This window comes from Antedon bifida, chromosome 9 (genome assembly GCF_963402885.1).
Source record: "Antedon bifida chromosome 9, ecAntBifi1.1, whole genome shotgun sequence".
Lineage (NCBI taxonomy): Eukaryota > Metazoa > Echinodermata > Crinoidea > Comatulida > Antedonidae > Antedon > Antedon bifida.
In genome coordinates, this window is record NC_136234.1 from 8,844,180 (window position 1) to 8,860,333 (window position 16,154).

The 16,154-nt window shown below is 31.7% G+C and overlaps 1 protein-coding gene across 1 annotated transcript; it reads left to right on the forward strand.

Moving 5' to 3' along the window:
• The first annotated feature begins 1,301 nt into the window (after positions 1-1,301).
• On the forward strand, positions 1,302-2,104 carry LOC144852408 (uncharacterized). The gene is made up of 3 exons (XM_078710192.1): positions 1,302-1,390; positions 1,571-1,726; positions 1,858-2,104. Exons 1-3 carry the CDS (start codon positions 1,302-1,304, stop codon positions 2,102-2,104), a joined length of 492 nt encoding a protein of 163 aa, XP_078566318.1.
• The last annotated feature ends 14,050 nt before the right edge of the window (positions 2,105-16,154 follow it).

Below are 16,154 nucleotides of genomic sequence, written 5' to 3' on the forward strand. Positions count from 1 at the left end.
GCCTGGTTATGTTATTCCTGATTCTCCATACGAGTGGGATAGAGATCCGAGACGTGGACTTAAAATTCCTTATGATGAAAAATGTCCACATAAAGGTTGGTTGTCTGCTTTAATGTTGAATTTTAGCTTTTGTAAACTGTGATTCTTCCCTAAATCTTTCCTCCTATTAAAGTTGCACTCTTGAAACAAGACCAGTCCATTCACCGAAAATTTTTACGGATATGTACAGGAAGATTATTCCATAAGGTTGATGCTCTATAGTTAAACATTCTCTTTCCATAAATATTGTTCCATGCTGGAACATTTAGAGTTTTTGTTGATTGACTTCTTGTATTTTTTGTGTGAAAAGTGTCCATAAATTTGAATAGATTTGTTAAATAAGATGGTGCTAAACCCTGTAGGCATTTAAATAGCATAATTAATAAATCATTTTCCCATCTGTCATGGACACTCTTCCATTTTAGTGAGGACATCAATTCTGTTATAGGGGTGTACATATCAGCATAAAGAATGATTCTAGCTACTCTATTTTGAAGTACTTGAAGACGATTAACAAGTTCTAAGTTACAATTTGACCAAACATTACTACAGTAATCAAAACAAGGTAATACTATTGCATTAGCAAGTAGTCTTAAAGCAAAATTTGGAATATAATATCTTAATCTACGAATAATACCGATACGTTGTGATACTCTAGAAGCTACTTGTTCAACATGCTGTTTCCATGACATAAGTGAATCAAATGTAAGTCCAAGATATTTAAAATTGTCAACTCTTTCGACATCATTGCCATTAATAGAAAGAGAAATATGGGTTCCAGAAGATCCAAACGATCAGTTCATGCCAACTCCTGACTCCAGCATTTATGGCGAGAACTATTTTGATCGCGATTGGCAGACTCTTTGGATACTTATACGTGGTAGTGACCCAATTGACATCATCACTACACCGGTTATAATGGTTGACTTTGGTGTGGCTCCTGTTGATGTTTTCTATGAAGAAGATCTTGTTAACAATCTTGCCAGTTTGGTATATATAATAAGTAAATAGCTTTCTTTAACCATATTAAAGTATCACATAATCTATCCAGATTTCTTCTTTTTTCAGTTTCATATGTTTAGAAATGAGTTGAATTTTATTTAATTACCTATTCTTTTAATATGTAAACAATAATTAATATTTTTTCCTTACAGGCAATTCAACCCTTGAACATGATGAGTTAGTTAACCTTCAAGCAGAAATTGTTAATGCAGCACAAACCGGTACTTTGTACGAGAGTCTTGAAGTTGAGGTTATTAGCAATGACCGATCCTTCTCCCCCAGCTGAAGACCCAACAAGGGGTGTGAGAGCAACAAATACAACAGGAGGTCCAAGTACAGGCAATGAAACGTAAGTCACATTTTAAGAAGTAATGAGTTGAAGTAGAGTTTTCTGTAGAGTTACTGTAGTATAGAACTGGCTTGTATCGTCTTGTCCAAAGTCTTAAATTGTATTCTCATGTGTGGCGTGCAACAAACATAACCATAATGCCTATATCATTACAAACCAACATAACTAATTGGTTCACAGGTATTCTGAGAAGCAAGCTGAAGAAGAGGCATCTAGTGACCAAGGAGTAGAAATCATCTATCAATTCCAAAGCACAATGAGTATACGTTTAAGGCTGATGCTATGGAGAACCATCCATTTGAGGTTCAGCCTTGCATCTCTATATTGGATACCAGTGTAGGTTTTAACACAATTCTTTCTAAACTCCAATATACTGTAGGCTATCAAGCTTTGGTAATACACCATAGGTTTGATACAAATATTCTACGAAAAAAAGGAATTATTCAATGATTTTTTGATTTTTTCAGGCTGAAATTGTGCAAAATCTGGGACATTCTTCACATCCATGGAAAATGCCCAGGAGTATCTGATGCAGAGCTCGTCAACAACAACACTGTAGATATAATCCATGGCTGGGCCAATCTGTCGGGAAGTGGTTACTTCTTTGAATTCAGCATTGTTTATTCCAACTCATCCACGCTAGAAGGTATCAACTCAACAGAGTTTTCTGTCATTGAGGGTGTTTTCCACATATCAATCGCAGATCAACAGTAAAAGTTTTGGAGAAATTTAATGTTCAGTTTAATCTAATTGAAGATTTTACAACGGATATTGCAGAACATCTGGATTCCAAGGTTGGTGATTTTTTAATTAATTATAAGTCATTTTCAAATTGTCAATGCAGTTCTCTCTCTAATTAACCATCCATCTTCTATTTAATACTGCATTATAATTCAAAAATCACCATCAATTGTAGACTAGTGATGTATCCAATCTAAGAGCAACTTCTTTTTGAAGACTACAGTCCATTTCAAATATTCAATGCAGGTCTCCCTCTATTTAACCCACTACCTTCTATTAATACTTCCCCTACCCCAATTTTAAAAGCATCTTCAATTGTAGACTATTGTATCCACTCTAAGAGCAACTTATGTTGAAGACTAGCCAAAAGTACCTACAAGTCGACACTCCCATAAAAATCCAATTACAGACTACTTTCAAATTTGATTTCATCGGCTGTATAAATCGCCTCAAATTAAAGACAAGCCAATAGCCAAGGACATATCAACCTTGAAGAATTATAATGCAATTGCTGTAGTTGCGGGTGAAAACGATTTAAACACGGCACATCTTTTTTTAAAAAAAATAGGCATTGTTGCTGGTACAATGCAAACTTCACTCTCACAAAGCATAAACACCTTAAAAACCAGAATCTCGCCAAAACCTAGATTATCTCAAAATATTTCCTGCCCTTTATATAGTCCGTACAGCTTATTACCCACACAGTACATATCTTTTACTTACCTGTTCTGCCAGTAGGTAATTGAAAAATCAGCAAATTTTGTCAAATTAACAAGTGGCAACACTTGTACAGGTAAGAAGAATAAGAAAAACTTATTTTATTGTGTTTTTCTATAGGAGATAACCCAGAAGCCTAGAAGTAGAAATGAATACTTTTACAGGTAAGCTTTAATATAGTTTATAAACAAAGTATGTAAAATGAGAATACTTCTTTTGCTAATAGAAGAGACAATTCCAGAGTGCCATAAAATCAAGACCATATATTTGTTGTTTTAAACATGGAAACAAATTTTATGGTAGATCTTAAGTTCTTCAATGCAATCAGTGCAATCAAAGTACTTAATGTACAGATAGATATTAGGAATATATTAAATTGTTAACTTTTCTTTTATTATTGATCAGCAGATGAAACTTTTAAAGAAGAAGAAAACATCACAGGTAAGCTTATAAAACATTACTAATAAAAATCTATACCAGCTGGTGCTGAGGTGAGGTGAAATTAAGATTGACTCTTTCTATGAAGTTCTTTTTTAGTGTTAAAATTAATTAATCCATGTCCCATTTTCCATTCCAATCTGTCCCTGTGTCATAAGAAATGTTTAAGAGTTGTGCAACTGTAGATGCCGGAAATGGCACTTATCAGACACAAATTAGATTTTCGTAAACATTACATTCTTAACATTTTATTGTTGTTTATCAGCAGATGATGCTGATAGTTATGGACAACTAGAAATTGCCACAACATCAGGTAAGTCTACTACAATATTAGCAGCAAAACATTTGAAAACACAAATGTACAATGTATCAAGAACGAAAATGTATAAAATATTAATGTTATAAATTGTTTTTGTTTACTACTATAGGAGATGACCTATACAACCATGACGATCTCACAGGTAAGTTTATATTTAAAAAGGTTCGTTCTTCACATGCCAAAGAGCATTCAATTGGTTAAAGAGCAGTGCATATATATGATTAGACTGGGTTCCAGCCCGTAAATAGTAAAGATAAATAATTTGCCACATATGGTATGATAACCTACGTCATTCTTATCGGATGTTTGCGGGCATGCAAATCGATTTCTTCACATATTTCCCCAGTGCGTAAATCTGAGTATTATATTATACGTATAAAACGCCATATGTGCCAAAATTTACGGGCTGGAACACAGTCTAATATAGGATGGATGTCTGAGGTTGTCATATGTACGTGTAGGCCTATACTTCTGTATTTAAGCATTTTAATTGGAATATTTTTGAACATTAAAGGGAAAGAGATCAATATAGTGTTATTTTTGAACAAGTACAGTACTACAGTAGTTATAAAATATGGGCCGGTTGTTGGTCGCAAATATTCAATTTCTCGATTCCAAGTGGATAGCTGTTATGTGACATCAAAATAGGACAAATTTAGGACAAATACATCTGTAAGAGATGATAGAATAATTGCATTTTTGTTTTTCTCATTTTGTAGGCAAGAAAGAGGTAGCGAAATTGTTGACATCAAATCCTGGATTCTCAATTCAAAATTGGATAATTATAAGGATGAAAGTTAAGAATGAAAAAATGATGCTGATGAGTTTTTGATTTTAAAAGGTTTGAAAATAGATATAACATAACGTATGTTAACGTTCTGATTGATATACTTGTTTTTAATAGTGTTACCATATCAATTTGTCAGGCTGTTGCACCTAAGGGCGCGTTTATACAACACGCTATTACACGCATATTCAACACGCCTACGAGAAGTGTGTTCTATAACATCGAAGAGATTCCGTGTAATGAGATTTGAATTGCAAAAAAGGCTACTTGGCTGAATCCTAACATTTTGTGGATTCCCGGTTGCTGTTATTATTATAAATAATAGTGTAATTTGATATTTGGGCTACAATAGTCTATAGATTATAGCATGGATTAATTAGTTTAAACTAATTGATACATGGTTATATACTACAAGTTGATCAATTTGGAAATGTTTGCAATATTAAAAGTGTAATTTGATATTTGGGCTACAATAGTCTATAGCATGTATTAATTAGTTTAAACTAATTGATTCCGTAAATCTTCTAATTGTAACCCTGGGTTATTATTTTTTGATTGTTTTTTAGGGTGGGTTACTATTAGAAGTGGGGGGGGGGGAAGGGGGATTCCTATTGGAGTAGTGGGTTATTATTACTAATCTTAAATTAGGCACCTGTAAATAGTAAGGCACCTGAAAATAGTAACCCACCCAAACTTTTCCGGTCAGCAAATCATAGAAAAATAATAAAACAGTACGAATAAATAAATTTCTTTGAACTTTATTTTATAAACTCAAAAACACTCAGTCCTCCCGAGATCAACATGCATTATCTCCTTATTTTCAAAATATTGCTGCATAATAAACGACCAGTCTTAATGTCATTTTTTCAATAGTTTTTGTGACTCTAATAATAACCTCCCCCATGGGTTACTAGTAGTAGTAGTGGGTTATTATTATAGATTGACTTATAAGTTGGGTTACTACTAGAAGGGGGGGTTACTATTAGAGTGTGGGTTACTATTAGAATTGACGGTACATGGTATAATACAAGCTGATCAATTTGGAAATGTTTACAATATTAAAGTGTAATTTATTAAGTTATTCAGTGATTAAATATTTCAAAGTATTTCAGCTAGAATGTCAATGTTTCTAATTTATTTTTCTTTACATTATGATCATTTATTTATACATAAAAATCATCACATATAAGACAAGAACAATTGTCCTGTAATTGATCCTGCTGGAGATAGATTTCATACATGTAAAAAACGTCAAATGTTTTTTAAAAAATTACCGGTATGAATATGAAAATATGAAGCACAATTAGTGTAGTATGTTCCCTAATAAAATTCTTAAATTTAATACTGTAACAGACTGAAATTAGGAACTATCCAGTGTATGTTAGATTCAATTAATAGTATTCCTAACACAGTACATTACTGTAGCAGCTTTGAGCGAGTAGCCAGATTTCTAATTCTTACATGATTGTACAGTAGAACAAATCATCAATAAAATAATCCAATACTTTTACTGGGTTTGAACATCAGATGAATCTCTGATGAATCTAAAGATGTTAAAAACCACATGGACAATTGTTATTTAAATATTTTCAACGTCATGACAATACAAATTACATATTGAGAATATGACATCAACTAAGAACAATATAGCCATAGAAAATGAGAAAAACTGCAACCAGCTGCCCAAGAACATTTACTCCATCAACACATCAGACACTAGGCCTATATGAAAAGGAAAAAGACATTATTAATGTCAACACAACGAGTACCAGACAACATAACTCTTTTGGGATCATTTCAGCCACCAGTTATTGCGGCCGTCAGTTATGCCAGTACATTTTTTTTTTAAATTTATTTTACATTATAAAATATGGGCCGGTTGTTGGTCGCAAATATTCAATTTCTCGATTCCAAGTGGATAGCTGTTATGTGACATCAAAATAGGACAAATTTAGGACAAATACATCTGTAAGAGATGATAGAATAATTGCATTTTTGTTTTTCTCATTTTGCAGGCAAGAAAGAGGTAGCGAAATTGTTGACATCAAATCCTGGATTCTCAATTCAAAATTGGATAATTATAAGGATGAAAGTTAAGAATGAAAAAATGATGCTGATGAGTTTTTGATTTTAAAAGGTTTGAAAATAGATATAACATAACGTATGTTAACGTTCTGATTGATATACTTGTTTTTAATAGTGTTACCATATCAATTTGTCAGGCTGTTGCACCTAAGGGCGCGTTTATACAACACGCTATTACACGCATATTCAACACGCCTACGAGAAGTGTGTTCTATAACATCGAAGAGATTCCGTGTAATGAGATTTGAATTGCAAAAAAGGCTACTTGGCTGAATCCTAACATTTTGTGGATTCCCGGTTGCTGTTATTATTATAAATAATAGTGTAATTTGATATTTGGGCTACAATAGTCTATAGATTATAGCATGGATTAATTAGTTTAAACTAATTGATACATGGTTATATACTACAAGTTGATCAATTTGGAAATGTTTGCAATATTAAAAGTGTAATTTGATATTTGGGCTACAATAGTCTATAGCATGTATTAATTAGTTTAAACTAATTGATTCCGTAAATCTTCTAATTGTAACCCTGGGTTATTATTTTTTGATTGTTTTTTAGGGTGGGTTACTATTAGAAGTGGGGGGGGGGGGGGAGGGGGATTACTATTGGAGTAGTGGGTTATTATTACTAATCTTAAATTAGGCACCTGTAAATAGTAAGGCACCTGAAAATAGTAACCCACCCCAACTTTTCCGGTCAGCAAATCATAGAAAAATAATAAAACAGTACGAATAAATAAATTTGTTTGAACTTTATTTTATAAACTCAAAAACACTCAGTCCTCCCGAGATCAACATGCATTATCTCCTTATTTTCAAAATATTGCTGCATAATAAACGACCAGTCTTAATGTCATTTTTTCAATAGTTTTTGTGACTCTAATAATAACCTCCCCCATGGGTTACTAGTAGTAGTAGTGGGTTATTACTATAGATTGACTTATAAGTTGGGTTACTACTAGAAGGGGGGTTACTATTAGAGTGTGGGTTACTATTAGAATTGACGGTACATGGTATAATACAAGCTGATCAATTTGGAAATGTTTACAATATTAAAGTGTAATTTATTAAGTTATTCAGTGATTAAATATTTCAAAGTATTTCAGCTAGAATGTCAATGTTTCTAATTTATTTTTCTTTACATTATGATCATTTATTTATACATAAAAATCATCACATATAAGACAAGAACAATTGTCCTGTAATTGATCCTGCTGGAGATAGATTTCATACATGTTAAAAACGTCAAATGTTTTTTAAAAAATTACCGGTATGAATATGAAAATATGAAGCACAATTAGTGTAGTATGTTCCCTAATAAAATTCTTAAATTTAATACTGTAACAGACTGAAATTAGGAACTATCCAGTGTATGTTAGATTCAATTAATAGTATTCCTAACACAGTACATTACTGTAGCAGCTTTGAGCGAGTAGCCAGATTTCTAATTCTTACATGATTGTACAGTAGAACAAATCATCAATAAATTAATCCAATACTTTTACTGGATTTGAACATCAGATGAATCTCTGATGAATCTAAAGATGTTAAAAACCACATGGACAATTGTTATTTAAATATTTTCAACGTCATGACAATACAAATTACATATTTAGAATATGACATCAACTAAGAACAATATAAAAATAGAAAATGAGAAAAACTGCAACCAGCTGCCCAAGAACATTTACTCCATCAACACATCAGACACTAGGCCTATATGAAAAGGAAAAAGACATTATTAATGTTAACACAACGAGTACCAGACAACATAACTCTTTTGGGATCATTTCAGCCACCAGTTATTGCGGCCGTCAGTTATGCCAGTACATTTTTTTTTTTAATTTATTTTACATGTGCCAATAAGTATGTGTGATTTTTATAAATAAAGTTGTTTTGTTTCCGTTTTGGTTTTATTCTGCAAATTGTGGTTTTTTAAATGTTGGAAATTAGTTTATTTATTATTAGTTACCATTACCAATATTAATAATTAATATTCATTTTATCGATAACAGGATTATGGTTTCTGTATCAAGTTATAAACTCCAAGTGCATAAGAAATGAAGAAGTACAATTAAAAAAACAAGAAATATTGTGTTTATGAGATGAGCCTTGTTGTTTGGGGTATCATGTATAATAATGATATGCAGAAATAAGAAAAGAAATATACGATTAATTATTATAATTAATCATTAAAACTAGATGTTAGATTAGTAAAATTTGTTTTGTATTAAGACACATTGATTAGTATTTATCGGCTGTTTAATAATTAATTAATATTTACTATATTCATAAAAACATTGCGCGGCTGATACTTGACTAGATACTAAACTAGTTTAATGGCCATTTAGTTCTGTGTTTATTTATGGCTATTTGGAGGCCTCCTTTTGTTTGGTGCGCATACAAAAGTGGGCCCGATCATCCGTTTAACACCCATACGCGAATCCTGGGCGAATATCTACTAGGCCTAGTCTAGGCCTACCTAGCTAGGCTTAGGCTAGGGCCTAGCCTAAGAAAGATAAGCTAAATAGGCCTAGCTAGGCCCCTAGGCTAGTTATTTAATTTTGGCCCTAATTAATAGCGATATACAGTACTATATGCGGCGACTATAATAGGCTAGGCCTAACCTTTTAGCTTAGCTGACTAGGCCTATGCAACTAGTTTTTAAAATTGGTACCAACTCACCTCACGCCCAGCCAGGCGGCAAAGGCCGCATCACTTAGACCTAGGCTAGGCCTTCTAGGCCTAGAATAGAAGACACCGACAACAAATTAAAAGACATGCCTCTAGGACCTAGAATTATTTATAAATTTGGTGAAACAGAATTTAACCATTTAATTATTTTGTTTTATATAAATTGTAGCCTTAAGGATTGACAGAAAATAAACTTAGATAGGGGTCAATCGGTTGATTTTACTTCCCTCTTTTTAGTGTAAAATGGCCTTAAGGGTAATAATAAATTCCCCTTAGCACAACGATTGTGGTATGAAAACGTTAAGGGGAAAGACAAAAAGGGTTATATCTGCCAATTTACCTACAAAATAAAAAAAAAGTTTGTATCGTAATTGGAATCATTAACATATAATTATGTTGAAACGCAAAAAAGAATATATTTAGCCGATATTTTGGTTTTAAACGGTTGGAATACCATCTTTCCCACTACACCTGTACAAATCCATTTGCATAACAACGCCGACATACCACCAACGATGAGATATAAATTCTTTTCTAAACACGTAACGAAGAGAACTATAATTCCTTTTTTCTGACATTCAATTGTTAGTCATTCGCGGCGGTCAACGCGCCACACTGTTGAATTTTGATGTTGTTAATCTTTTACATTATATTATTCTAAATTAACCTGACTCTCTAAATATCTCTCTTTCAAAATAAAAGAAAAGCATTTTATATTTATTTTAAAAAAAAAAGAAATCCGTAGAGATTCGAACCCCAGCCAGTAGAGCTGAGAGAATACAATCCAAACGATAGTTACTAGAGCACTACCCGTTATGCCACAATGTACACGAGTAATAAAAGGTGACAATAGTATAGTCTTATACGCGCTTCATATTACGTCATTCTAATCGTTACGTCATAAATTTGCATATTCATGACGTACTTTTGAGGAAACGAATCTAGTTTTAACCTTGCTATTAACCAGAGGGCCGGATAGCTCAGTTGGTAGAGCGTCGTGGAACACGATTATCGTGGGTTCAAACCCCATGCCGGTCGGTGGAAAAGAGTTAAAGCTATGCGAGCTTCTGTGTTTGGGGTTCACAGACTTAAACGTCCCCCTTTCCACCACACATTATGAGGCAATAACATCAAAGCATCTGATGTGTGGTACCCCCAAGGCTGTGAGAGAGCCTTACCGTGCTAGAGGCAAGGGAGCACACCATCATTTTTTTTGGCTTCCCGCCTCTTTCCGATCTCGTAAATTTTATGTTTGGCGCCCTCAATTTTAAGAACACCTAAGTTATGTCAGAAAATTAGGAACAAATAAATAGAAATGTGTAAAGATGCCGATGCCTAGCCTGGCTAGTGTATTCTCTCTATTTATTTAAATACATATGCATTATTGTAATAAATAATTTCACAATTTCTGTGTGAATTATTAAATTTGAACAAACGAACATTATTCCAAACCATGTACTACATTTTACTGTGTTTGATCATGAATAAATGAAATGAATTAAGTGAATAATTGATCATGAGAAATCAAAACAACTGATACAATGAATTACATGATGAACAACAGCAGCCATCCAACCAACCCATTGATTGCTACTCCTATACAAATATTGATCAGTTGGTATGCCGTGCGTTATTATGCAAATGAGTTGGTGCAGGTGTAGTGGGGAAGATGGTATTGTTATTCATTGCGGTCAACACGCCACACTGTTGAATGTTGATATTGTTGATTATTCAAATCTTGTAAGAAAAACTATTTCTCCGGGCGGGAACCTAGCAGATCCCCTCATTTAGTTTGAAAGAAATCCATCTGGAAAAGATCTACACACATGTTCTAGCTATTCCAAATCCATTATAAAAATAATACCATTTATAATGCAAATGGCGAATGTAAAAAAAACAGACGTTAAGGCGAAATCGCAAAATTATATTTGTTGACAAATGTTATGGACATTTTAATTCACGTTCATTCCCCTGATATAGTATAGTTTAAACTACACACTGTTCTAGCTATTCCAAATCCAGTATAAATTATAATACCATTTATAATGCGATGTAGGCCTAGGCCTAAATGGCGAATGTTAAAAAAACAGACGTTAAGGCGAAACAGTAAAATTATATTTGTTGACAAATTTTATTGAAATTTTAATTCACGACTGCTTTAATCTCACTCTTCCCTGATATAGTGTAGTCAAAACTACTATCACACATGTTCTAGCTATTCTAAATCCACTAAAAAATAATAATACCATTTATAATTTGCAATGTAAATGGCGAATGTTAAAAAAACAGACGTTAAGGCGAAATAGTAAAAAGAGCTGTCCCCAATTAAACGGTTCTACTATAATATAAATGTAGGCCTACACTATAATAGCTTATGAGAAGAAAAATTTACTACACAAATGTTATAATGTAAAAGAAAAATACTAGTATCAAGTTTTTTTTTTTAAATAACTTAGGCGCACTTTTAGTAAAAAAAATGTTGTAAATGTATAGTAGAACCATAGGCATCATATTTTGAAAAATAAAAAATGTCCAAATCATCTAAAATTCTAGTAAATTACCCAATTTTTATACTAAAGATAAATAAATACATATAGAATTATTGTACCAAATTTGAACAAAATTGAAGTTGGTTAAGTATTTTTCCACGATGGTTTTTGAATGATGTTTTTACAGTTTTATTTTATCCAAATAATACTAAATTTCTATCACTAATAAAAATCTAACTTTTCGATATACTGTATTACAATTTTAGAATTAAATACTCTTTTATGAGTGGAACACACTTATGCTATTAAATATTACTTAACTTTTTTTCCCCGTTATTATTTGAAACCTACGCGAAATAATAAGAGAGGACGCTGTTTTACTGGTAATAGATATGGTTATTATGTGTTGTATTCTTCCGCTCGAGTATTCTTTAACCCCACAGACTACATCGCCCAGATAAATAGCGAGATCCTAAATATTTTTGTATTCTTATATACTATAGGAAAGATGATTCCATTTTGCTAAAGGAACCTTTAGAAATACAATAGCTTTATTTATTTGCAGTTTATTCAACAAGAAACGGAAACTAAATATCTAAATAAATAAAGTATAGACATAATGAATTAAATTAATAAGTACTTTTAGTACGAGAAAATGTATTATCAATGGGCAAAATGTGTAGCATTGATGCCATAAAAAAATAAATTGACGAGTATCGGTAAATATGTAGGCTTAGCTCGTGGTTCAGTGTAGCGGAGGAAATTCACTTTAGCTGCGTATCCTTATTACCACAACGCGAGAGAAATTGGCCTAACGGGTAGGCCTAGGACTTGTAGTGTGGGGGGCCTAGAAAGTCAAGCAGAGTGCCTCGGCCAACCTACGTTCCCTAGTAGGTAGAATGTTAATTTAGACCAGGCCATTTTTAAATAGGGCTGTATAGCGGAAATAGTTCTGGTGGTTCTACTTATATTTATTTGTATTAAATGATTTACCAAATCCTATACTTATACTACCTTAACATAAGAATTAGTAATAAACTAATAATTACTTCTACGGGAAAATATTTTATATCGACGGGGCAAAAAATATCTGCATTCTTTAAACAATAAGTTGACGAGTCTCAAAAAGTGTGGGCCTGCACGAACCTCCTGCGGGGAAGTTTGATTTCGGCCTAGCCTAGGCCTAGGCCTAGCTGGCCTATCCGTTGTATTGTATTGTATAGCAATACACTTTTTATACTTAGCTAGGCCTAGGCCCCTAGCTAGTAGTTTTTTTATTGGCATGTGGAAGGATGTCTTCGTATCAAATTAGCTTTGGATACAAATTGTTTTTTTTAAGGTAAAGTGGTTGCAACAATAGAATAGGCCTAGGCCTATCATAATAATAGGCCTAGGCCTAGTATTAGCTCTAGGCCTACTAGGCCTATAGTCTATTATAGCTCTAGGCCTAGTTAGGCTAGCTAGGCCTATATGACAGATCTGTTTTCTTCTTCTTTCTTTTATGGGAATGGGTTACAAAAATGTTCTATAGAATTCTATAAAAAAAAATTCTATAGAAGATCTATAGAATTTTCTATAGATTTTCTATAAAGTTTTTTATAGAAACAATCTATAGAAATTCTATGGAAACTCTATGAAAACTCTATGGAAATTCTATAGATATTTCTATGGAAACTCTATGAAAATTCTATGAAAACTCTATGGAAACTCTATAAAAATTCTATGGAAACTCTATAAAAATTCTATGGAAACTCTATAAAAATTCTATGGAAACTCTATAAAAATTCTATGGAAACTCTATAAAAATTCTATAGAATTTCTATGGAAACTCTATAAAAATTCTATGGAAACTCTATAAAAATTCTATGGAAACTCTATAAAAATTCTATAGAATTTCTATGGAAACTCTATAAATATTCTACGAAAACTCTATAAAAATTCTACAGAAACTCTATAAAAATTCTATGGAAACTCTATAAAAATTCTATGGAAACTATAGAAATTCTATAGAAATTCTTTGGAAACTCTATAGAGATTCTATAGAAACTCTATAGAAATTATATAAAGCTCTATAGAAATTCTATGGAGACTCTAAAGAAATTCTATAGAAACTCTGTAAAAACTATAATAGGTCTATAGAAACTTTATAGAAATTATATAAAGCTCCATAGAAATTATATAGAGCTGTATACAAATTCTATAACATTTTCTATAGAACTTTTATGAAAAAGTTTCACTTTTCTATAGAAACCCAACAACTTTCTATAGAAAATGAGTAGCCAAACAATGTTTATTTTCTATGGGTGGTTGAGATCTTCAGCTTGAAATAAATACAAGTCCGCTATTAGACCTTCTTTCATGCGACAGCAAATCGTTTGTTAGGCATAGGCGAAAAGAGTACTGTAATAAAATCTAAAGTCAATTTTTCATCTGTTTCAGTGCGTACTGCAATTTATTGAAATATCAATAAAATATTTAGGATAACAATATAAAAACGAAATTACACATATACACATACACATAAAAATATACTATTATACACTATTAAATATTGTTTTTGCAGTTGAATAACTAGTAGTTGGTTCGGTGTCTTTTATATATATATTCTGGATTGTTTTGGTTGTACCTTGTGGGAAATAGGGATAATATCACTGTAAAAAGATCAAGGTTTTGGATAAATTAAATAACTAATTTAGAATTAAAAATATAAAACTAATAATTACACATAAGCATACACTTTACCGGTCAGTTATGAGTTGGAGTAATGAATAAAAGAATTAATAACAAGGTGCAACAAAATATACAAAACATAAAAACTATTCAGTATCTTCTTTTTGCTGTGGCTCCTGTGCGCTAACCTTCTGTGTTTTTTTCATCTCTTTTACTTTGTTGGCCAATGACTGTCGCAGCAAAAAAACAGCTTTACAGTATAATCTGGTAACGAGATGGCGAGATCTATAAAACAATAGAATAAGGACAGAATTTTTTATTATCATGATATAGGCTTAAAACTTGTTGTTTTTATTTAAGCAATGAAGTAGGTCTTTTCTTTTGAAGGCACAAAACGAATTAAATTCTTAATTAGCTAGGCCTAGCTTCCCTAACCAATCCCAAGTCACCATATGTAGGCCTAGTAGTAGTAGGCCTTACTTTAGCTGGGTTGTTGGCCTGATTCTCATAGGCCTACTACTATTTAGGCCAAAAAGCATAGATTCTTTATTATGTAACTCATATATGGTATGTGTAAGCTAGGTTAATAATACAATACTAATTAACCAACCTTTGGCTAAGACTGTACATGATTCAAAGTATTCATCTTTCTTCAAATAAAATTAGAGGCTAGCTTGCTTGGCTGCTACACAATTAAAATCCTCCCGCCGATTTTCTTCTTGCAGTTGCACCAAGCTATCCCATGAGGCACTGCATGCACGGACCAATCCATTATGGCTTGGAGTAGTGTTTGTTAAAACCAGGGAGGTGTTAATTAACGACTCCCATTAATTAAACAATGAAAAATGATAATAGTTGATGATATACAGTAAGCAAAAGTTGATATAATTCAAATACACAGTATTGATAATTAGTTCATGTTAATATTACAAATGTGTTCTATAGAATTAAATAAAAATATTTTTATAGAATTTATATCAACTATTCTATAGAATTTCTATAGAATGATTCTATAAAATCTCTATTAAAATTCTATAGAGATTTCATAGAGTTTATATAGAAAAGCGTTGTATTGTTTGTCTATATTTTGTCCAAGTTAATTAGATTTTCAACAGTCTATAAAGAAAAATCATATTCCTTTACATGCAAAATTGTAAAAGGTATTATTGTATTGCTATTGGCAAAATCAAAATGTAACCCCCATTAAGCAATAAAAATTATAATAATTGATGATATACAGTAAGCAAAAGTTGATATAATTCAAGTACACAATGATAATTGGTTCATGTTAATATCCCTTACAAATTTGTTCAAATTTTGTCAAATCAAATAAATAGAATTTATATCAAATATTCTATAGAATTTGTTTATAGATTTTCTATAGAATGATTGAATAAAATCTCTATCAAAATTCTATAGAGATTTCATAGAGTTTCTACAGAAAAGTGTTATATTGTTTTTCTGTATTTTGTCCAGATTTTAATTTGATTTTCAACAATCTATAAACTGGTAAAGAAAAATCCTATTCTTTTACATGCAAAATTGCTTATCATATAATTTTTTTAAGCGATGAAAAAAAAAATGTTATTGGCAAAATAAAAATGTAATTATCAATCCACTTCATTCCATGATCTTTCAATAATGGTGAGACAATGTATTAATCACATATATAAATTCATAAATAAATTCTATAGAAATTCTATAAAATTATAGGTTCTATAGAAAAAAAGAAACATTCTATAGACACAAAATAAATTCTATAGAATTTGAAATATGTTTCTATAGAAATTTTGTACTTCTATAGAATACCATAGAGCTC